The sequence below is a fragment of the Myzus persicae genome, unplaced genomic scaffold, assembly GCF_001856785.1.
Source record: "Myzus persicae strain clone G006 unplaced genomic scaffold, MPER_G0061.0, whole genome shotgun sequence".
Taxonomy (NCBI): domain Eukaryota; kingdom Metazoa; phylum Arthropoda; class Insecta; order Hemiptera; family Aphididae; genus Myzus; species Myzus persicae.
Genome location: NW_019104278.1, coordinates 608,866 through 634,657, shown reverse-complemented (window position 1 = coordinate 634,657; position 25,792 = coordinate 608,866). Strand labels below are relative to the sequence as shown.

Sequence of the window (25,792 nt, the reverse complement as noted above, 5' to 3'; positions counted from 1 at the left end):
GTAGGTATAAATTCATTCCACTTCCACACTTTAAACATTCGGTATTTTCATTATTTGCCACAAGATTTTTGCTGATTAAAAAGTTTGTGGTTGATTCGTCACTACTAATTATTGAATAAAAGTCTTTTGCCAACATATTGGGTGTATAAAATATGGTGTTAAAATGTGGTGTCGCGCAATAAATGACATACTGAGCAACTGAGCTATTGGGCCAATACTTTTACAAAATGTTGAAGTATTGTTATCTGTGTATAATGCAATTAAGATAAAGTATATCTAAAAGATAGAAAAAGATTGCGGGTAAAACCGTAGGTAGACCGCATCTTACAGCGGCCGGTAGAACGCATTTGCCGGTAGACCGCATACTATATGACAGCCCACAACAATTATTTTAAAATTTTCGTATTTTTTTTTTCTAGATTATTTCAATAAGTACCAAGAATTTTTAATTTTGCCTTCTCAAAAGTACCTACAATATTATCCAATTTTCTACCAGAAAGTAGAAACCTCCATCGAAGTTGATGATAAAGCATTTTTCATACTAGAAAAAAAAATATCTATAGACCTAACCTTAGGCCTATACTTATGAGCACAACACATAAGACACTTCATTGTAAAATCAATACAAGCATCGCTAAATACAGTTAAATCTAAAATAGTACCGGATTCCGCCCAAAGAATTGTGTCTATGCTTTATTGCTTTTGCTGCAGTCGCTTCTATGATAGCGCCGTACCGCTCGTTTTTTCCACGACGTGTCCAAGATTCCAAGACGGAATTCTGTGATTCCGATTGCCCGCTGATAACAGAAGGCGACAAGGCGTCACTGGTCGGAAACACAGTCGTCGGGCTTAATTATTTAATATTTACACAATAAAATTTAAATTAAACACAGTTGACCGAAAACCAGACAGCCGCAGACGTCGTCATGATCGGCGGTCTGTTTATGTATAATCACAAGGGTGAAGTGCTAATATCGCGAGTGTACCGCGATGACATCGGCCGCAACGCCGTGGATGCGTTCCGCGTGAACGTTATACATGCACGCCAGCAGGTCCGTTCGCCGGTAACTAACATCGCTCGCACTTCGTTCTTCCATATCCGACGGGCCAACATCTGGCTGGCCGCTGTCACCAAGCAGAATGTCAATGGTGCCATGGTATTCGAGTTCCTCATACGCTTCACGCAGGTCATGCAGTCGTACTTCGGCAAGATCAACGAGGAAAACATTAAGAACAACTTTGTGCTCATCTACGAGCTGCTCGACGAGATACTTGACTTTGGCTATCCGCAGAATTGTGACACAGGCGTGCTCAAGACGTTTATCACACAGACGGGCGTTAAATCACAGAGCAAGGAAGAGCAGATGCAGATCACGTCCCAGGTCACTGGTCAGATTGGCTGGCGACGCGAGGGCATAAAATATCGCCGTAACGAGCTGTTCCTTGATGTGCTGGAGTATGTTAATTTGCTCATGTCGCCTCAGGGTCAAGTGTTGTCAGCGCATGTTGCTGGCCGCATTCTCATGAAGTCTTACCTGAGCGGCATGCCTGAATGCAAGTTTGGCATCAATGATAAGATAGTCATGGAGTCCAAGGGCACCAAGATTCTTGATGACACAGGCTCGAGGACAGCTTCTGGCAAGCCAGTTGTCGTCATTGATGATTGTCAATTTCATCAGTGCGTGAAGCTTTCAAAATTTGAAACCGAACATTCCATAAGCTTCATTCCACCTGATGGTGAATTTGAGTTGATGCGTTACCGTACCACCAAAGATATATCATTGCCATTCAGAGTTATACCGTTGGTAAGAGAAGTAGGTCGTACTCGCATGGAAGTCAAAGCTGTATTGAAGTCTAATTTCAAACCCTCCTTGCTGGGACAAAAAATTGAAGTCAAGATTCCCACTCCCTTGAACACGGCTGGTGTTCAATTGTTATGCTTAAAAGGAAAAGCTAAGTATAAGGCTTCAGATAACGCAATTGTGTGGAAAATTAAGAGAATGGCAGGCATGAAAGAAACACAGCTATCAGCCGAAATCGATCTTTTGGAGACTGACACTAAGAAAAAATGGACTAGACCTCCAATTTCAATGAATTTTGAGGTACCATTTGCTCCTTCTGGATTCAAAGTCAGATATTTAAAGGTATTCGAGCCAAAGTTGAATTATTCTGATCATGATGTTGTCAAATGGGTTCGTTATATTGGGCGAAGTGGATTGTATGAAACTAGGTGTTAAGCAAATCAAACTATTAGATATACTTAATTTAATCGTTTCCCAAAATTCTACTCCAATATTTTTTATATATTAATTAATATAATATTAATTATTGTATCATATTTTTAATTTATAGTCCATTTAGTATATATATATATATATATATATTGTATTGTGTGATTAAATACATTTATTTATTTTTTAGGCTAGCCATTATGTTCATTTTATGTACATTTTAAATTATATTTACATCTCAATGTAATTAAATTAATGAAGTTGAATATTGGCCAATAAAATTTTTATTATTTTATATAATTTTTTTGTACTTAATTTGATCTGCATTATATTTTTAAATTACTAAAGCTAAATTAAATGTGTATTGCCGGGATTGCATTAACAATCACTTAACACTCAACAAATAAACAGTGAATTAATGTTTCCTTAAACACAATTTAGTGTCCTATGACTCATTAAATCTTATTGAACCATTATATTACCTAATATATTTATACAACCTAGCATAGGTATTATAGGTCAATTTTCATTATTTTAATAATTAAACATGTAACAGTTGGTCCATTACTTTACTGTAATAATATTGATTCTGTTCAGGAAAAAGAATACTTTTATTCTTGCTTTATTATGATATTTTATATTATAATTTATAAGTTATATCAATAATTGTGTATTGTTCCTTATTTATGTACATATTCTACTACTACGGAGTATTATTAGGCAGTTCATTGTTTAAAGTTAAAATTATTCGTATTACTGTCATCAGTCAAATACAAACAATTTTAAATGAACAGGAATTAATATTTTGTTGTCGCTTTTAAGGTTTTCAAATATATTTATATGCAATTTGTTTCATCCAGTGTGGAATAAATTGGTTGGTTTAATAGGAGTATAGTATTGCTTAGGTGTACATATTAACATAATATAATATAGCTTATGAGGTATTAAAATTTATATCTATAGAATTCAACTAATTACTTTTGAGTATAGGTTAAGATTTTATTAATTTGAAAATACACTATTAATCATAAATATTATACTATGTGCATTATACAACGTGTTAGATTGCAACATAATATATCTATATGTTTTCAAACAACTAAAATCGAACGGTGGTCTAGTACGCTATTTTGCTAATAGAACTCTGGGCCGGACCCATTAATTATTAATTTAACTTATGGGAGAAATCCATAACATTAAAAATTAGAACTTTTCAGAATTCATATTTCAATATTTGATAAATTAATTATCAAATAGGTAATAGTAAAAATAAAATATATTTAATACTAAGATGGAACTAATACTTAAAAGTAGGGCGTTTCCTTACAATTGTGTTCATTTTAATAAAATATAATGAATTTACTACAACGTTACTACAAAAGTAATTTATTACAGTACCTAATTCGTAATATGCCTAATGTTACTCAACAATACAAGACTGCAAATAATCATATTAATTGAAGATAATTTTTAAAAAAAATGTCGAAGTTGCTCTGCTGTACCTATAGGTGTTGACTGTTGAGAACTAGAGTGCAACTCATAACTGAATACTCAGGTAACTGTAATAGATATGTTAAATTTGAATTCAATGATATAAGGTCTACACACTGCAGCAGTAGTGGTAAAATGAGTCTGGACACAATTTACCAGCACCGCCAAGACAAAAGAATTTTAACCGAACTGCTCCAGTGTGTGTGTGGACCTTCATATATCTATATTGTACTTATCTTGAACTCATTTTTAACAAATTCATTGTACCAATGTATTATATTGTATCATATAAAATGATTATACACTTATAACTTGAAGTTGATAGATACTGAAGTTTTGTTTATGGTGAAAGAAGTTTCATAGTATACACAGCTTAAAATTAGTCTTAATATTTTTTAAATGCAATGCTGGTGGTAAACTAATTAGAAAGGTAGAATTTACTTTTAAGTTTTAACTTAACTAGTTACTTTGTGTGATAGGTTTTTTTGAGTTGTAAGTTGTTTGTAAATACCGAGTAACTTGACTAGTTATTTTTAAAAAAAGTTATTAAGTTATTCAAAGTGTTTTTAATAAACTATTTTTAAATAATGAACTACATTTTTCGATTTTCATACAATAAACTTACTTCGAAATAACAAAAATAAAACCCTCCAAGATGCCTTAGGTAATATTCTTGCCTTTAAATTTCATAAGAAGTAATTTTACTCTAATTTAAAATGAATTTTCGTTCACTAGTTGCAATAGTGTGCAGTTACTTTTGATGTTACAGTGAATCGATTATTATCATATTTTAATTTTTTAGTGAATTATGGGCATTTTTAAATATAAACACTTTACATACTCATAATTTACCAAAAATTAAAATACCAATAAAAAGAAGTGAGAGAATACAGATAATGTTTTTAATTAAAAGTTTGATGATAGGTCTATTCACCCTAATATCAAAATGAATAGCTCACTTTTGAAACTAGTGAACGAACATTTGCCTTGTTATATGTGTGTAAGACAGAAACAACATATATATAGTTGACGCCTCTTATCAGAACATTTAATAAGTAGTATACTAGTATGATACTCTAATTTCAATGTTTGGAGTAGTGGATAGTTTATATACATATGAATCGGGACAGCGGGAACTCGACTCAAGTTCTCAGTCAAATTACACATACTCATCACAATATATGATTAATAGTAATTCACATTGTGAATTATGACGAGCATCAGTAGTTGTAGCATCAGAATTCCAATGAGATCCTCTGGAGAAGTTCTCATTGGCGTAACATGTTTAATCAGTAAAGATCATAGAGTTACTTCATCATATGAAATGTAATGGTTAAGTTGTAACCACTACTGATGCTAATTGTGCACTGGTCGCCAGGATACTTAAGCACCAATATTCCAAAGGTTCACACCAGTCTTGCGTTCTGACCGTGGCCACGTTGGCGGCCATAACGGGCTGACATACGGTGGCCAGTGACCCGGCGGATCGGCAAGACGTCCAAAGTTGTACTGGTGGCGGGTATAAGGGGATGGCCTGCGATCGGAGTTCCGAAACTTCCGCTGACGCTTCGCGCTCGACGGCCGTCGATACACCATTGTCAATAAACGCTATCTATCGGCATCGATAACTATCGCGTCGTTCAAGATTGTTCAAGACGGCGAGTAGACGCCACCGTGGCGCGCTCTAGTACTCACTACTCGATGTGCGATATTGTCATTATTAAAAGTTCGCGAAATGCAAATACTCATTTTCGAATGAAAAAAGAATCGATTCCAAAATATTCGAATCAAATTTATAATCGCGGTGAACATCTTTTCATTTTAGTGAGACAATGAAACACTCAATCGTTATTTTTATTTTTGGTATAATAATAATATTATTGGCTATTGCTGTTTGCATAACAACCTACTTGTCTTATTGTTCTCAAAATTCTAATAGACAAAAACTCAAAACCGATACTTGGATTCGTTTTGTACTACCAAGTACCAATAGTAACTTTGGACGATTCTGTGATTGCTGAACTTTTAATATTATATCTGATTTGATTCTACTTTAAAATACTGTTTTTGAACGTCTTATCACACATTCACACTCGAATGTTGTGTTATTGTCTTTTGTCACCGTCTTATGAACGCTTCCACCGGGTACCATATTGCAAATTTTCAGCGTTCTGAAGAACTAACATTATTTTGTTATCTTTGATATTAGAGTCAATCGAGTAGGTACTATACTAGGTATCTGGTACCTATTAAAAGCAATATAAACTTTAAAGTAAAAAGCATTATATGTGTTTTTACGATGATGCTTTACGATATTTACATTTTTAAGTAGGTTATGAAAAATTTCACATTACATAGGTACTGAGCGAAGCAATGAATGTATAGGTTTAATAATGTGTTTTTTTATAAATTTAGTTTTGTGCCTGTCATATTTTGAATATAATTATTGAATATAGTTAATATTTTGAAGAAGTTCAAAAGTAGGAAATTCTGACTAGGTACTTTTTAAAATAATTGAGTAAAACTAAAAAACAATTTGTGGGATAAACGATGATACCTAACGAACAAGGAAATGAAAATAAACACATCAAACACTCGAACTCGGTGAACTAAAAAAGTGAATCCGTAATACCAAATTTGAGAAAAATGTCAAAAGTAACATTAATACTCCCCTTTACCACGGCTTCTTGAGAATGATCCTTTTCCGGTATGCGGAGGATTAAAACATGGCTTATATCGTCTATGGAGCAAAATCGTTTTGATGGCTTCATAGTTCATGTATTGTTGAAAGTTTGAAAAATATATTCTTAATGATTTAAATAAAGAAAATAATGCTGATAAATTTAGAATAAATTAAGATTACGAAAAACATTTTACTGTTAGAATTATAAGAATTAGTACCTATTTATATACAACAAAATATATTGCAATTAGTTAACAAATATAGGTACATATATACATATTATATTATTCTATTTAGTAAATGTATGGTACCTATGAAATATTTCTTGAAGCTTTAGCACCTTCTGTATTACGCCCCTGCTGACTTCACTAATTGAATATGAAATATTCAAATATTTATGTATTATGAATTTATGACTAAACACATATAATTTGTTCTATGTAGTGTCAGGTACACTATTTACTATTTAAACGCAGACATGCAATTGGATTGATTACGATTACAATGACTTATGTTTTATAATCTGGTATGTGAAATACCTATTATAAATATTATTTTCTCTTGTGAATATTATCATTTTAATTTATTTTTAATTTTTTAAATATGTATTTTTTTTACTTCAGTGTATAAAATAATGAATAACTAATAATCATACATAATACATCATGCATTCATTAATAACTCAATATAAAACAATTTATAATTAAAAATTATAACTTATAACACAATATATTATGGTATACGCGTATTCATTCTTAAATTAAAATTTTTTAGTTTCGTAGGCTTTATTTGTGAGGCCTTTTTTCCGTGTTGTGTTTATTTTTTTGGGCTTTTTTTCCGCGATTCTCCTACTATTATATTAGCGATCCGCAACCAGCTAGGCGTATGAGGCCCTCATAGTCAGTCGCGAATCAAAGGAGGGAATCGTGTTATTCACATATTTTATTAAGGCAGTTTTTAAATCCTGTTCTGCAGCACATATCCACGATTACTTATTAGTTATTAATAATTGTATGGTTTGGCGCTTTGTTTCAGAGTTCTAAACGTATAAAATATATACCTATTTATGTTTGTAAGGTATTATGTAACTGTTATTAAATCGTATCAATTTTTTTATAGTGTTGAGGTATTTAGAAAAGAAAGCCCTCCGCCCCTTCCACAATAATTGTGCACAATTTCCTCTTAAGCCATCCACCTCAAGTTGGGACACAGACCCGTGTCGCATGACAGTCGACGTCCCACATAATATAGGTTGATCTATTCACTATTGCGTTAAGATAATAATAAATTATTACATTTTATTACGAATCACGTAGTATACCGTTAATGTGCGTCGTGCCGCCAAAGAGGTCGACAGGCGGGCGGCGACCTCGCAACCCCATGCTTTATTTACACATGACTTGCTGGGCGCCGCGAAAATAACTCCGTACCGCCACCGCCCCTTTGAGAGACCGTGTGCGTATGCGCCACTGCTGGGCGTGAGCGCGTGCGTACTTTGTCTACGTGAACCTTGCGGCGGCGCGCCGACGATTTGTTATTTACGTTTCGCGCGTCCACAGTCGTTGGCTGAGACTGTTATCGCCAAAAACAGAATTTTTGAAAGCAAAAAATAAAATCAGTACGACGCTGAGAGCCGTATACGTCGCGGCCGCTTTATAGTTTATATTATATTATTTATATTCGTACGACACTTTGCTTACGGCGCCGTAAGTTGTAGTGAGAAAAAGTATCACGCTGGTCGGTGACAATATAATATTGTAATACACCTCTGACCTCTATCCGGTGATAACCCCGTTTTGTTGTTGTTCCTTACTCGCTCTCGCCGGGCTGCTCTCTCTCACTCACTCACTCTCGCTCTTCCCCTCGCCGCTTTCCGTTCACACTCACACACATACAACTACGAGCGGAAACACTTGCGCACGCGCACGCATCGGCGCACACGTACGCGACGTCGACTGATGACGTATAAACCGAGGCGACCGCTTTTCCTATGATAATACGATATTGTTTTTAAGCGCACACGCACGCACACGCATAACGCGTAATATTGTACATGACTTTTTTTTCTTCTTTTCTCTCTTAACCCCTAACGTGTCGCACCGTTCGTCACCCGGTTATCGGGCGCCCCCACATCGGCCGATAGCGCGACCGCGATGCGTATGACCCGTCGTCGACCGTCCGTCGCCGACGCCGCCACCGCCGTCGTCGTCGTTTCTTCCGTCGCCTTCGCTGTTGCCGTCGACATCGTCGTCGCCGTCGCCCCCGTTACCGCCTTCGCTGCCAACGAGTTCGTAGTAGTGTAAACTAACGGTTACGGGGAAGAAGCTTCGCGCGGACACCGCCTCAGCTGACGTCGCAGCCATCGCCGCCGCCGCCTCACTCCCGGAAACTCCGTCGACTTCCGATGTGTCGCCATCCCCCATCCGCACCATCGAACTGATGCGCGTCCATCGCCCGTCGAAAACGATGATCCGTTCGCGTTGAAAACGTCGAACTTCACTACTGTTGCTACAAGGTACGTGTACGCTGGTGTCCATCTTCTACTCGTTTTACCGACTGTGATCTGTTCGCGTTTTAGGCGTAGCCCGACGCCGACGGCCAACAGTGGGTGTCGTATATGCATTGGCTTATGATAACGCCGTCTTATTAATCAGTTCGGTTGTCCATTGTTTCGGCATCCTGTCCCACTGTCCGGTGGATGCTGTGGCCTGTCCACAATAATCCCTTTGCTCAGAGCTTGCACCCCGGGACTGCACTTTCTTATCTGTGTACATTTCGCATGTCACTTGTCCTGGTTCTAATACTCTATGTGTGTCTATTTTTAGACCAATCACTCAACATACCCTTAATGACATCAACTACCTAGACATTTGTAGTCTGTTCATTTTTACAGTCCACTGACATGGTGATGGATCTTAATATTTTCTTAGTCTAAGTGGCAAGAGGTTCTCTCCGATTTCCAAAGACATATTTATAATCTAGGTCTCTTGAGGGGATCAGTATTTGTGTCCCTTGTTTATATTATTACCTACAAGTCTAAGAACCTGATCTACCTCAAATCAGCTGCCTAGGTTTCATTTTTCCTACAGTAGGTAGGCAAGTAAATGGTTATTTTTATAAATTTCAAATTTAGTCCTATTTTTAACTATATAACCTAGCCTATTTTAATTTGTTGTTATAAGTTCTATCAGACATATTGCTATAGAAATTATTGCAAAGGAAATATGGCCAGATAGGTGAGTTGGCATAGGCCAACTGAATCCTAGAGTAGTTGGGCCCTAATGCTGTCTTGATTTATGAAAATATGTATAAAAAGTCATAAAAATTGTCTTTTAAAACTTAAGTTTATTTTTTTCTCCTTTTACTAAAAATTAAACAATGATTTTTAATTCAATTTTGCATTAGTAGCCAGTAATACCATGTATGTAGGTATTAGTATTAGTCATTAATGCATTACCGCCTTACTTAATTAAGTATTTATGTCCATATTATTTATAAACTAAAAAGATAAATTGTAACAACACACATACGAATAATGAAAGCCACAGTACAACTAAAGTTGTAGATATTTTGGGTATTCATACTTTCTAATCTGGTTAACAGTAAGTTAGGTATCTCAACTTCGGTTCTTTAGAACTAGGTAGATAAAAAATTTTGGAGGCCAAAAAACACTATATTATTTATGCTTGAATCATGCGTTGAACATAATAATTTGGACATGATTTTAACTGCTGTAAATTAGATTGGTACCTATGCATAAACATAAATATTTAAATATCATGATTGTAATATCTGTAAAATATGATCATTGGTGGAACTATGCTCTTAGAATGTAAATATGTAACATTAATTTTATAATTATTAACTTCAAAAAACATTGATATCTAATTTATTCTATTGATTTACAATCAAGCCGGTGGTTGCTATTTGACATTGTTATTCTTCAGAATTTTGTCCGAATTTACCTACATATACTTTCTTTTATGATTTTATTAAAAAAATCAACTAAATAATATTTAGAAAAATAGGTAAGTAAAAATGTTAAATGTCTTATTTTATTATCTTATATACCTAGGTGAATAGGCAACTAATATAATTTCATATATAGCAGTACCTATCTATTTTCATTATTATTTAATTTTATGTAAATAGAAATCTAGTTGCATTATTCATTGTTATTTATATTTGTGGCCAATTACCTACATCACCCCAAATGTGATCAATTTATTTTTGATTCAGTTTTTTAATAACCAAACATACTTTGTTGAATATGCAGATGGATAGTCTAAATCTTGTTTGACATTTATTTATTTACTATCTTTCTTTTAATTTTTTCATAAACATTTTTTTGGTTAGATAGGTACCTAGGTATTTTTTGATTGTTTTGGTACTCTTTGAATTTGTGAGCTATTTTAAATTCTTCTGGTCAAAACAATCTTTTTATTAATTGTTAGTTACTCATGCTTACATAGAACATTGTATCTCAGAAATTATGGTAAAGAATGTGCTATGTGGACCAATAAGTAAGGAGTGCTGAGTCATTTAAAAAATTAGTTCATCAGTTTAATATGGTCATCAATTGTTTAGTATAACACCTACATAAGTAAAATACTAAAATATATTGAAAATTAAATGTTTAAAAGTAGGTACCTAAATCAATTGTATCTAGTACCTGCCTATCTAAGTATGTATACAATTATGCGTAGGTAATATTATACTTAGTACCTATAATATCTACAATGTAGTTGTGGAATATGACAATATAAACGTATGGGCTTATAATTTTTATAAAACTCTTATAATGAATTAATATTATTACAATTTTTCTTGATTGTATAAACTTAAAATATTACTTGATCATTAGTTTGTAAGATTCTTATCTATTATTTTATTATATATTTAATAACTTAATTTTTTTTTTTAAATGTGATTTCAGGCGTTTTAAGTGTCAAATTATCAATGAGTAATCAGCTGGTCGACTCATGTTTGTAAGTAAATTTTAATGGAGATGGTCTTTATTTTAGTCATCATTTATTTTATATGACTATTTTAGGTCCTATGATGCTTAAAAATGTGTAACATATTTCATGTTGATAATTAAAAAGAGCTTATTATTAACTAATTTTTATAAATTATTAACATAAATAATTTGCTTACATAATAATAGCTGTATTCTAAAATGATATTTGCTTTATTACATGGTATTATACATACCTACACCATCATATTATATATTATTTAATGTATAATTTATAATTACTCTGATTGTTACCTACTGTAACCTAGTTATACTGTTCAACAATTTTATATGAATATTATTAATGTTATATTATACATGATTTAATTGATTTATCATTATGAAATTAAGCAAGTATAATGTAATTTCTATTTCATGGTTTATGTAGGTACAATTAAAATATAAACTTAAAATATAAATTATTTGTGTTTGCTAATGTAGAAGTGTAGGAAATCATATTTTTATGAACACTTTTCAATGTTTTTTATTAACAATAACAATTAGCTTTTATCAAATAAATTGAGTTTTATCTGATAAAATAATTAATATTTGATGAGAATATTAACTATTTATATACTCCGACCAGTGAGAGAACGCATTGATTCTGTAAATCTTTATGCGACATCCCACCATAGTGGGTCCTGTCTCGATGTCTGGGTGTCGCTCAATATAACAAATTTTTGTTGGATCACTATGCGTTATCTTGCTGGACAGACTGAGATAAATGCAATGATGTTGAATTGGCTTGTGTAAATATAATAAACATATTTGTTTCAAATTTGCTTGGGTGACAGGTTGGTGAACAGAAGGGTGGAGAAGCTTCAAGAGCAAAGCTTCACTTGCACTGAGATTACACAGAGGTATATTTTTTGACTTATAAAAATTGCCATAATTTCATGTCAATTTTTAATTATTACCTTTTTGGCTTCTCTACATGCTTTGTTTAGACATGTCATGTGATTGTTTTTTTTTTTTTTAGTCTTAAATAATGGTATTAGGTACTGTGTATTATTTTAGTTTTTATTGCCTTATTCATGGTAGATAATAAATTCAGTATTCATTATTGTTAATAATTATATATTGTTTAAAGTTGTATGAATTATAAAAATTAGTATGTGCATGATATTTAAAGAGACACCTATTTAATAATATCCTATTGTATTTATACATTTACTAATACTTGCCTTTGAGACTGTTATTTTTATGCGCTAGCTTGCTTTTTTTAAATCAAAGTATTAAAGAATAACCATAAACCATGAAAAAAATGTATTTATTTTTCAATCGGTTTAAAGGGCATTATGCTAATGACAAATATTTGCTATAAGTAGGTATACAAAAAATACAGGTATTTGTTTCTAATGAAGTATTTTGTTGGTCGTTAGTAAATGTTAGGTAGATGGTCATTAATTTAACTTGAAGATGAATATTCAAAGAGCATACAGATTAATGCAAACAAAAATTAAAACTAAACAGATTGAAATAAATTAAAACAATTTTTTCGAATAAATTTAATTTTAAATATGATTGGTTGTAATCAACAATTAAATTGTTTCTGAATATAACAATTTTTATATTTATTGAATTTAAATGTACCTAATATTCGATTTGGATAATACTAATGTTGTTAATTCCAAATAGTATGTACAATATTACCATTGATAATAAAATATAAATACTAGTAAGTAGTAGTAATCTATGGTATAATATATAATTATTATTATTGATAGTATTACTCAATTTGTATTTATTAATTTTTTTTTAATATACTACCACAGATGTTATGCTCTTCAGTCTTCACTATTGATGTTACTGACTCTATACACTAAACAATTTGTTAAGCATTCTAGACATGTGCCGATTACTGATTATATTTCGATGCCCATCTTTTTAAGGAGTTTGGTATAGGCAATTTTTCAAGTGTCTACGTATTTTGCTAATGTGTGAGTAGTGCCGTTGTAACTGATTATTAGTGTGAGTAACAATATAGTTTCAAAGAAATACCGGGGCACTCTCACACGTGCACGCACATGCCAATAATTTGCCGTCGCATGCTATTCTCGTATTATATATTTTGGTTTTCTTTTCTTAAAGTCAATATTTTTCCAAATTCTACTGACTTATCTAATTAACTGAAAAAAATTATGAAACCGAATTTAAATTCGTCATGAAGTTTACTTAAAAACTGCGTTTTTACAGTTTTAAATTAATTTCTTGGTTTTAAAATTATTATTATTTTTTCGAAATTTTTAATATTCAACGGTTTTATCAGTTTATATTCAAAAATGTTTTCAGAAGTCTGTTTATCTCGATAGTTGAGTACATATATCATAATATAGGACAGGGGTCGGGAACCTGCGGCTCTTTAATATGCAACCTGCGGCTCTTTAAAAATTCCTACTAATATTAAGTAGATACGTTTTTTTGTGTGTTATTGTATTTAATTTTATTAATATTATATTTGTATAAACAATAATAATAATAATGAATTAATGAAATAAAGTTTTTCTATATTTTCTAAATTTAAGACGTATTATGTTTTTAGTGCCTATCAATTTTTCAATGAAATAATAATACTATCCTTATTCTAATATTCTGTAATATATTGTCTATACTAATAACTAAAACTAAAAAAAAGGTTGTACAAACCTGTGCGGCTCCCTGGACATCATGGTTTTGTAATTTTTCCAAAAAATGGCTCTTTCTTACTAAAAGGTTCTCGACCCCTGTATAGGATTACATCCCACATATTTTGGTAGTAAACACAGCCGGAATTAAATCCTCTTGAAAGGTTATATGTACTCAAAAATGTATATTTGTGATTCATTTTAATTGAAGAATTAAAAAATCGTACATTTCTTCTTCATTTAAGTGTTCCATAACATTAAACATTTTTATGCGATAGAAAAAGTATGTTTGACCACGACAATAATACAAGTTGATTAATACTTCATCGTACTAAATCGTTCGATAAGGTCGATTTATTTGTCCATAATTATTAATACCGCTTTATTAGGAGTTAGCACTAACACTATTGCAACTCGGCCGTATGAATCATTGATGTATGATATGAAACTGGCATACTTATTATTTGTTGGAAAATATTTATCAGACAGTATGTTTTGTTGAAAAGATTTAAGTGTGTACATAGTAGTTGGAATATGCGGTGAATGCCGTAAAAATTGTGAAAATGCTCTTTAAATTAAAAAATATCAAAATACTCACGAAAAATAGCCATATTTAGATTTATGATCAATTTATTTCGTTTATTGAAAGAAAAATATTTTTTTAGTCGTGTTACAATTTGAACTAAGTACTATTTGTCAATTTCAAGTCTTAATAGTTATATTTCTTGAATGGACTTGAACAAAATTTATGATACGTGTCACGTACTAATTGTTATATCCGACCTATGGTGTTATGCATTCTTAATGAAACTTTAGATTGAAAACCGGCTGTTTTTAAATATATTATCTATTTTCGCTTAAACGCACCGATTTATTTATGGGCGTAGTTAGGTTTTATGAAAATATATTAGAACTTCTCACATCTCTTATTTTAAACGACTATAAACTTTTTACTTATTTCAATATCACAATTAACTACATATTATTTAAGAAACGTAAAAATTCATGAATATTCTATTGCGGATTACACTAATTAAAAATAGAACAATGAATAAAAGTTGAATTAATGTCGTCGTTATCGAGTAAACATAATGAGGAGTTCTAATTATTTCCAGTATCCTTATCGTTTTCATGTGTGGGAGTGGTACATACGGGTGAGTCACTCACTAATGATCGTTTACTACGTACACGCTAGCAATGCACGCATACACATACTTGAGATATTGCCTATCTTGATTAACCTCGCGGTGGTTCCATAAAAACGCTCAGCTGGCAATAGTTATAACTTATAACTTATAACACATCTTCCTTAGTATCGTAAATACAACTAAATATTGAAATTTACAAGAATTTATAATAACTAAACTAAAATAATTAAGTTGTTAGCATATTTGCCATTCTTAATTTTCTGACAATTAGGCGTTTATTAATTTATTACATTGTTTATTAACTATTAGTTTTTTACCAATTTATTGATACATAATATATATGCAATTGTAACGTCAACTTCTCTATCTCCCCGACATTCGTTCTTGCTCTAGTGTATAAGTTGCTATATTTTTATTAACAACGCCTTGGTGATAAAATTTCTTTATTATTGAATATTATGAATGGGTTACCTTATGGAATGCATTGAACTATCTTTATATATTTATGCGATGTATAATATTAACCTTTTATTAATAACTTAATAGTAAATACTAATCAATAATTTTATCATAATATTATAATACACTTTATATTACGATGTCTTCTTTGTGAGTTGGGTGGTGCTCTCTCGTCTAGCACTCACTTTTGCACTGTACTTCATGGCCATCATTAAATGTAATGTTTTGTTGTATTCATAGATATTTTAAAATATTGTATTATTATTGGTGAAAATGTAAAGAAATAGGAATTTTAACTTTCATTTACATAGATGTACAGCAATTAATTAATTTAATTTTTATATAATACATTTAAAAATATCTAATTGTGAAATTAAATACAATTTTAAATATTTTAAACTAATTTTATTTATTGTTTATATTCTCTACATCTCTATATATTTTTTTAAACTAACATATGAAATTTTTTTTATGGACCTTGGTCATTTCTATCAAATATTTTTTTATAATTTTTTTTCTCCAAATTATCAGCCCCACATACCTATCTCAAAATGTAGCTTTCTTCACATTTATTTTGACCAATATTTTTTCTCTTATATAAGATGACCTTTTTCCTTAATCTGTGTGATTAAATTTGCTATAAATCCTCTTGTAAAATAGCGGGTAATTTTGCATGTGCCTATTGAATTTAATTTTCGTATTTCTGTTATTATTATAGAATGGCTTAAATTTCACCAAATAATCACAATATTATTAATAGAATCAAACTTTCAGCTATGTACCAAATTAAAACAAGTGTACTGCATTGAATAATAGTTTTAAAAATGTAACAAATTGTACTGTTAGCTTTAATATTAGATAAAATTTACTTAAAATCAATTTTGAGTATTATCTGTGTCTGAATGTTTTTTTTGTATATCTTAAAGAGTGTTATGGGTATGTAAAATACTTAAAAATTTAGTAAAAAACCAATGTACATGCACATCTAATGTTCTGATCTTTAAATTTGATATTAGGTTAATTCAATAAAAATTAATATATTTAATATATATATAAATTTAATATTATGTAATATTATATTATTTATATATATTTAATTAATATTATATAGCTAAGAAAATTGTAATTCAACTAAATCAAAATTTACTATGTTGTATTTTGCAAATCAGAGACAACACATGGGGATGTCCTTTCATAAATTTAAATACTATTTTTACATTTTTTTACATTTCTTAAATACAAATGCATCTTATTTTGTGAATAAAGGCTGTACAGTTAATTAGTTATAATATTATATCTACATCAAAAACTATTTTTATGAGTATAATATATTATAAAATAAACCATTTAGGAAATAATATAGTGGATTCAGTAATAATTGAGTATTATTATTTACTCGTAGCTGGAATTTGGTATTAACTATTAAGTACTCTTATTTGCAATTGATTTTTATAACTAGGTAATACATTTGTATGCAATGCAGAATTTTTTTTAAATGTATAGGTGAACAGATAGTTTAATTCAAGATTTTAATCAGTTTGATCCAGCAGGTCATACATTTTGTATTTTAGCTCTTAAAACTTAAGAAAAAAAATGTAATTTTCTTATCTGCTTGGTTTCTTGCTTGGTGAAGCTGTGTGATTTTTTTCCAATTTTTTTTTCTTATTTCATATAATTAAATTGTAGTTCGAGTTAAATCTCATGTTTATTATTTTTAGTTTATGTTGTTTTTCTTATAATATTAGTTGACTTTTAGTTGGTACAATTTCTTAAGTAAATTTTTTATAATGATCATATCTATGTGTTGAACACATTTAAAAACTTTCATGTAACTGACATGCATTTACTTTTACATTAAATATGACCAGAATGTATTTTATAAAGCCCTCAGTCTAGTACACTATTTTTAAGATTGAAATTAGAAAATAGTGATAAATTATAATAAAAATATATTTTGTTTAAACCAATGTGTCAAGATTTAATTGTTGGCTATTATTATTTTTTAAACTTAATTATTTAAAGGTTTGATATGTGTTAAATAATAACTATTAAATTCGGTACACTTTTTAATAATTGTATTCATTGAAAACTAATAAGTGCTATTGAAAACATCAATCTAAAAATATTTTGCCTTACAAAAAAAATAAATATAAAATAACCATTAGCTGCAATTGCGTAAAATAAATCTACTAACCATAATTTACAAAATGTACAAAATCAACTTTTGTGTTGTACAACAGGGTGGGAAACAGTGGACGTCTTACATTCTTAAAAAATAAAAACCATTTAATTGCATAGAACTCACAGCTATGAATTTGATTACATTATTAGTAAATTTTAATAGGTAAATATATTTTCATAGATACCTAACATTTTCCAATTATTTTTTTAGAGCTCAGTCAGACCTCTCTCAAAATAATTCTTACCCAAATGATATTGCATATTCAAACAACGGCCTTCAAGAAAATCATTCATCTAATTCATCTGCTCAATGTAGTGAAAAACCTGTATTAGTATCCCAAACAAAGAAACATCAAACAACACAACAAGTAATTATTATTTTATATTTTTGATTGAATAAAACTTGTATTTTAAATGAATTTAAATGCTAAATTTAAAAATATTAATTTTATTTTAGGTCACAACTGTGACAAAGGTTGTTCGAGAAGTTCATCATATGATTCCTAATGGTCATTCATTAGATTACATCCCATACACATTAGGAGTGTCATCTTCATCAACTTCATCAACTCAACCAAATAATCCCGCTCATATGTCAGAATCTGGTTTGTGCATATTTTATTTTTTTAATTATGTAAAGTGAACTAATATTATTTGACTAATAAAAGTTATTCTGAGCAGTTTCAGTTTACTTAAGTTTTGTAAGTCTGTTAAGGAAAAAAACGAAAATTATTTTTGATATTTTTTAGAGCTCAGTCATACCTTAAATTATTATAAAAATAAACCATAGCAATATTTTTTAATTAATTACCATGAAAATATTGTTATACATAAAATCTTAAAATAAAAAAAGTTAAATCTTGAAAAGGTTTTATTTTTATTGTTAATTTTAGAAAATGATCACTAATCCATTACATAGTAATATATTTGTTCCATTTATGAGTTTATAGATTTGGAATTTTTTTGATTTCTTCTAAACATACATAACAAAAAATACATCATTGTTAAATCAATAGATTTGTTACTTATTAAAAATCTTAAATTTAAATGCTTATCCAGTTCTGTACATTAATAAAATTAATAAATATTTATTTGTATGTACGTTTTATTTTGTTTAGGACATTATAATAATGACTACCAGAATTACAATCCAGGTTGTCAGGATTATGACCATTATGTTGGCGTACATCCTGGACTTTCGTATTATAGTTCCAACAATATACCTGGCCAGCAAGGTGCTAAAATAGATGGAAATGCATACCATGTATACGACACAGGATCATCCCCTAACCAACTGGGGCATGAATATAATGAAACGATACCCACACCACCAAGTCCTAGTGCGTGCAGTGAATCTCCTCCACCACAACAGCTCATGGCTCAAGGTAATTACATTTTTATGTATGCATATTTTTAAAATATTAATATTTAGAACAAATTAATGTAACATGTGGCTTAATCTTTTGAAATCATTTTTTTTTAGAATACATGAGAAAAGGATTACCATATCCACCTTCTGGTTATGAAGAACTTGATGCAACTCAATTGCATCCAAATCATGACCATTATCACCGAATTACACCATCACCTGGTGATTGTTATGGTTAGTACCAGTTTCTTATTTTATACACTTTCATAATACTTTTCTGTTCCTTAGTCCGTCCCATCCTTGAGTATAGATCTATCCTCTGGGACCCATCCACCATTTCTGCTTGTAGCATGATTGAAAGGGTTCAAAGAAAATTCCTCCGTCACGCTGCTTATAAATTAAACATATTCTGTCCACCTTACGATTACTCGCCAATTCAATGCCTTTTTTCCTTAGAAAGTCTCACTAATCGCCATCACTCGGCAAACATATCATTTCTATCTAATCTACTCTCCTCTAAAATTGACAATCCAGAATCACTATCTCGTATTTCCTTTAAAGTCCCCTCCCGTCGTACCCGTTCATTTGTTCCATTCCATATACCATTCTCTTCCTCAAACTACTATTTTAACTCACCGATTATCCGTCTTATGCGTATTGCCAATACCAACCCTTCATTCCCCCTCTAAATTTGAGCCTTGTTTCCACAAAGCTAATTACTATTACTTATTATATTATATTCATATATTTAAAGATTTCGTCCCGTAATGTAATATAAAAAATAATAATAATAAAAAAAAATATTATGTATGTTTTAAACAAAAATAATACTTTAAATTTTATTTATTTAGATCAAATGAGTGGATCATGGAATATGGATGAATGTGGAGATCAAATGGCACAAGGTACTTTTTGGTTTAAGTGGTTCTATAATAACAGGTTTTTATAATTTTTTGAACTAATTTTTTTTTTAGGTCTTAGATGGAGGGATCCTAATTTGCCCGAAGTTATAACATTTTTGGCTAACCCAAATAATTTAATTAAAGCAAATGCTGCTGCTTATTTACAACATTTATGTTATATGGATGATCCAAATAAACAAAAAACTAGAACATTAGGCGGAATACAGGCTTTAGCAAAGCTCTTAAATCATGATTGTCCAGATGTTTACAGAAATGCATGTGGTGCCCTTAGGTATATATTTAATCATATTTTTTATTTGTATAGAAATTCAGTAAAATTATTTTTTTTTCTAGAAATTTATCATATGGAAGACAAAATGATGAAAACAAACGAGCCATTAAAGATGCTGGTGGAATACCATTATTAATCAATTTACTGCATAAATCAGCTGATGCAGAAGTTAAAGAACTTGTTACTGGGGTTTTATGGAACTTATCATCATGCGAAGTATTTACTATAAAAACTAGTTATGGTTTCAAACTTATTTCATATTTGTTTATTATAAAAGGATTTGAAAAAATCAATTATTGATGATGGTCTTTCTACTATTGTGAATCATATTTTACTACCTCATTCAGGATGGAGTCCTACTGCTTGCAGTGATATTTGTTGGTCTACTGTATTTAGAAATACTTCTGGAGTATTGAGGTATAAATGATTCTAAATGTTTGATGGCAATATTTAAAATCTTATTTAATATCAATTTTTGTAATTTAGGAATATAAGTTCAGCTGGTGAATATGCACGAAAAAAGTTACGTGAATGTGAACATTTGATTGATTCACTTCTTTATGTAATTTCAACTGCTATTGAAAAGTCAAATATTGGAAATAAGAGTGTTGAAAATTGTGTCTGCATACTACGAAACTTGTCATATAGGTGTCAAGAAGTTGAAGATCCAAATTATGATAAACACCCTTTACCAACTCAAAGTAGAGTTGGTCCTCAGCCAAAAGGTTAGTTAAAAGAATATTCATTAAATATTTAATACATTATATTTATATTCCTGTTTCTGTTTCAGCAGAAAACTTAGGCTGTTTTGGAGCTAGTAAAAAGAAAAAAGATATCCAAGTGGTTTCACCCAAGGAAAACCCTAGTAGTCGTATAATTCCTAGATCAGAACCAGCTAAAGGAATGGAACTTTTGTGGCAACCAGAAGTATTAATTTGCATTGTTACTTTGTTTAAAATCTAATCCTTCTAAACAATTTTTTTAGGTTGTTCAATCATACCTAGCGCTGCTACAGAGTTGTTCAAATCCAGAAACGCTTGAAGCTGCTGCAGGTGCAATTCAAAATTTAGCTGCTTGTTATTGGCAACCTAGTATTGAGATTAGAGCTGCTGTTCGGAAAGAAAAAGGTCTCCCTATTCTTGTGGAGCTCTTACGAATGGAAGTTGATCGTGTAGTATGTGCTGTTGCCACCGCGTTAAGGAATTTGGCTATTGATCAAAGAAATAAAGAACTTATTGGTTTGTTATAATTGTTTTAAAATATTATTAAATTGTTTAAGTAAATATTTTAAAATTCTATATTAAGGCAAATATGCAATGAGGGACTTAGTGCAAAAGTTACCGTCAGGGAATGCTCAACACGATCAAGGAACTTCTGATGATACTATAGCAGCAGTGTTGGCTACACTGAACGAAGTCATCAAGAAAAATGCTGAATTTGCTAGGTATTTACAGTAGTGTAGACGAATTTAATATTATGACCTGTGTTCTATAATCACATTTATAAGGTTTTGTATGGTATTAATAAATATTAATATATTTGTGTTATGAATCATGTATAAAATATACTGCATTTATTTTAAAATTTTATATATTTATAATAATATATATTTGTATAGGTCACTACTGGATTCAAGTGGAGTGGAAAGATTAATGAACATAATTAGACAGCGTCAGAAATATACATCTAGAGTTTTGAAATTTGCCAGCCAAGTTTTGTTTGCTATGTGGCAGCATCAAGAGTTGAGAGATGCATACAAAAAGCACGGTTGGAGAGAACAAGACTTTGTTACAAAAACTATTGCAGCCAGAAATGCAGCGGGTGGAGTGAATTCGCCAAATAATGCAAACAGTACACTTAATCGCCCTATGGCAAGTCAAGGTGGGACTCGGTATGAAGATCGAACGATACAAAGACAAAATCCAAATGTGTCGCAAATGAATCATTCACTATCAAACTCTAACACAAATTCTACTTATCAGGCTGTAAGTTAAAAGATGACAAATATTGTGAATATACAGAGTCACCCAAATTGTTAGTTACAAGACTGGTGAGGATTAGCAATCTATGCAACCTTGTCACTTCTGTAACACATTGTGGATGAATCTAATATTTTTATAAATAAGAATACTTTGTTTTTTAAGTATATTTTAAATTTTACTCTTTGAATATTAAAGTATTGTATGTGTCAAAATCGCTAGTAGAAGGTGATTTTATCGATAGTTTTTTTTTTTTGATTTTAATCGTAAATAATTTTACATTAAAAATTAAACTTAGTATACAATGGTTTTTGATGATGATCTTATTCATACACCTATGTTACAATGATTTCAGATAACTGGTGTGTATTAAATTTATTAAATTTACCTTTATATATTTTCATGTAACTTTAAATGATAATTAATAATAAATTGAATATTATAAATAAATCATATTATCCAGTGAATATTGTAAATCTCATTTCACAACTTCTATGCTATGATGTTAATGTTAGTAACTAAAAATGTATGACAACTAATTGTAAAAATATGTTATTTTGCTGTAATTCAAATAAGTATTATTTATTTTAATTTTATAAATTTATTAATTATCGAGACCAATTGTTTTTTCAAAATCTAATAATAATAAAAAACAAATTTCATGTTAATTTTTATACTTTTAATAATGTTATGCAGTTTTATTCCATTACCATTGTTTCAACTACTTATTAGGTTTTACTTCAAAAGACACTACCCATGCATTTGTTATTTGTTTTCTTTTACATAACATGCTAATTTTTATATTCTAATTTTAAATACAGCATTGTTATTCTTAATATATAAACTAAAAGATGACATTTTCTATGCTCTCTTGTCAGTTTTTTTCAAAACTTAAAAATGAGATATAGTAGATAAAATAAATTATTTAAAAAAAAAAATTATTATTAACTTAAAAATTAAAATGTTGAATAAAGCTTTATGTTTGGTAATGGGTTAATTGTATTAATAAAAGTACTAGACAATATGCATAATGTAAATTTGGTGTGTGTTAGACAGAGACATCAAATGCAATGATAGCATGCTTCCATCATTTTATTTATTTGGGCATTGAAGTTAATTTTATGAGAAAAAAATATATTAAAATTCTCATTTCATAAAACATTTACAATATTCACCTTTAAATATATAATTTATATAATTAATAATAATTATTTTCTCATTTAAAATATATTATAGTAGTGTGTACATTTAGTTATATTATTAAATAAACAGATTTCATAATATTTGAATTAAAAAGTCTTATTATTTCGGTTAGTTCTTTATTTTATTTATGTACTTGATATTTTCAGAATGAAGATATTCCATTAGCTGATATGCCATATCCCGAAGTGTCTAATCATACCCCTCCAGCTGGTGGAGTATTAATATATCCTCCTGGACATGTGAGTAGATTGTGTGTTGGTAATTCATCAGTATTGTTTTCACATTTTATATGTAATATTCAAAGTTACACAACAAGTAGTTTATTTAGTTAGATTATTAATTTATTTGACGCACCTAATTTCTGCTCATATTATGTAACCTATGCATATTTTGATAGTATCAATTAATAGAAGTGATAGAACAATGATTAAGAAATACACCTATATTTTTAATTAAGTTTATCTAATAAAAATCTAATTGTGTTTAATAATTTATAAGTAATATCATTTCAATTTATCTCTATAATACAATACAATATTGTTAACTTTAGTCATATTCAGGTATAGTTATTGAATTTTAAAATTATGCATAACGTGAAAGAATCAACTATCAATTATTTTTGGTAGTTCTATTTGTAGTTAAATCATTCATAATTGTCAATTATAAACCTCATAATAGTAAAATGGATAGTTCAGTGAATATATTTTATACTTACATTTTTATTTTAATTATTCATTCTAGATTTAATTTATTTATTATTTAAATTTATGATAGTAAATAAATTATTAATTAAAGAAGTTTTAATATTGAAGATTTAAGTATTTAACTAGGTGCATTGATTTGATTTTCAACGTGTTAACATGGGGGCTCAAGTGATAAGGACTCCTTAACATTAACATCAACTCCTTAACTAGTTAACATTGATTGTGTTCAAGTTATATTCAAACTCTTATTGAATTTGGTATATTTTATTAAGACACTACATTTTCAAGAAATATACTTCATTCAAGTAGATATTTGTAATATAAAATGCTATTAGTTTTTATAATTATTAAAGTTTGAAATATTGTCAATCATATTTTGTTTTCCATGTTAGCTTATTTGCTTACCTATAAATATTTTGTTTAGTTAAAAAAAAAACTGAAAATGAGTATTAATTAAATGTAGAAATTAATTGTTTATTCATTAATATTTTTTATTTAAAATGTTTTAGGGTGTCCAAAAAAAAATATGATTTACTATTTTGAATTCTTTATTAGACGTTTGCTCAATTTAGGTCTTAAGTGTAGAAATGTAGTTTTAAACTATGCAAAATACTATAAATATAAATACTAATTGGTAGTTGCCTAAAATTCTCATAAAATTCTCAATATCACAAGGATTTTTGTTCAATTTTATATATTTTTTTTTAGCCATTAAGACCAGGTGAACCACTTTATGCTCAAGTTAACCGAGAAAAAAAGAAGAATAAACAATATGACCCATCGTGTTCAATGGGTGAAATGTGGAATTATAATGAACAAGCGCAACCAAAAGTATCATCTGTTGATGTCTCTACCGCCCAAGGTGGTGATTCGTGGGTATAAAAACCATTTGGCTGACTTTATTCGCAATTTTTTTTTGTATCTTTAAATATACAATGTAAGTATTTGTTATTATGACGAGGTGATATTATTATTATTTCCGCATTTGTGACACAAAACCATTTTTATATTATAATTAGTTAATAAGGACGTGTTAGTTTTTAATAATTTATAAAATGTAAATTATAACATTCATATTTATCCATTACACACACACATAACACATTTATAATTTATTATTTTATGTACAACTAAATGCACACAATATTTGGAGATAATGTTTATGTGCCAATAATATAATAATGATAATTTTAGACTTAGTATTATATCAGTTTATACTTGAATATTATTAAGTGGGGCTCACATATCTTTTCTTACATACTGATTTGTATTTATGTTATACAAATAATAACTTTGGTTCACTTTTGTTGTTCAGCTAATGAAAATAAATACTGACAAAAAAAGGTTTAGATTTGGAGAATTTTGTGTTAGAAATACTCTGTGTTAATATTGGAATATATATGTAATAAAAGAAATGTTAACTTTGCTTAAAGTAAGTCAATTTGAAACCATTATGTGCAATGATTGTTTGTATTTATCATTTGTTTAAAAAGTAAGGCAATATAGTTA

At 29.7% G+C, this 25,792-nt stretch overlaps 2 protein-coding genes across 5 annotated transcripts; both read left to right on the top strand.

The window, feature by feature from the left end:
- Nucleotides 1-792: 792 nt before the first annotated feature.
- LOC111040832 (AP-2 complex subunit mu) lies at nt 793-2,301 on the top strand. The gene has a single exon (XM_022324885.1). The coding sequence runs from the start codon at nt 927-929 to the stop codon at nt 2,235-2,237; it is 1,311 nt and encodes a 436-aa protein (XP_022180577.1). The 5' UTR covers nt 793-926; the 3' UTR covers nt 2,238-2,301.
- A 5,893-nt stretch (nt 2,302-8,194) lies between these two features.
- LOC111040795 (catenin delta-2) lies at nt 8,195-25,289 on the top strand. 4 transcript variants are annotated; one of them, XM_022324807.1, is made up of 18 exons: nt 8,195-8,920; nt 11,342-11,393; nt 12,217-12,282; nt 18,046-18,202; nt 18,292-18,439; nt 18,953-19,219; nt 19,318-19,437; nt 20,055-20,108; nt 20,178-20,397; nt 20,460-20,613; nt 20,675-20,814; nt 20,884-21,122; nt 21,188-21,324; nt 21,383-21,635; nt 21,703-21,841; nt 22,016-22,382; nt 23,726-23,818; nt 24,992-25,289. In XM_022324807.1, exons 2-18 carry the CDS (start codon nt 11,365-11,367, stop codon nt 25,163-25,165), a joined length of 2,757 nt encoding a protein of 918 aa, XP_022180499.1. In that variant the 5' UTR covers nt 8,195-8,920; nt 11,342-11,364; the 3' UTR covers nt 25,166-25,289. The 4 variants fall into 4 exon arrangements, with proteins under 4 accessions (XP_022180499.1, XP_022180500.1, XP_022180501.1 ...); XM_022324808.1 differs by having other exon boundaries at nt 8,196-8,920; nt 21,191-21,324; XM_022324809.1 differs by lacking the exon at nt 12,217-12,282 and having other exon boundaries at nt 8,198-8,920.
- The last annotated feature ends 503 nt before the right edge of the window (nt 25,290-25,792 follow it).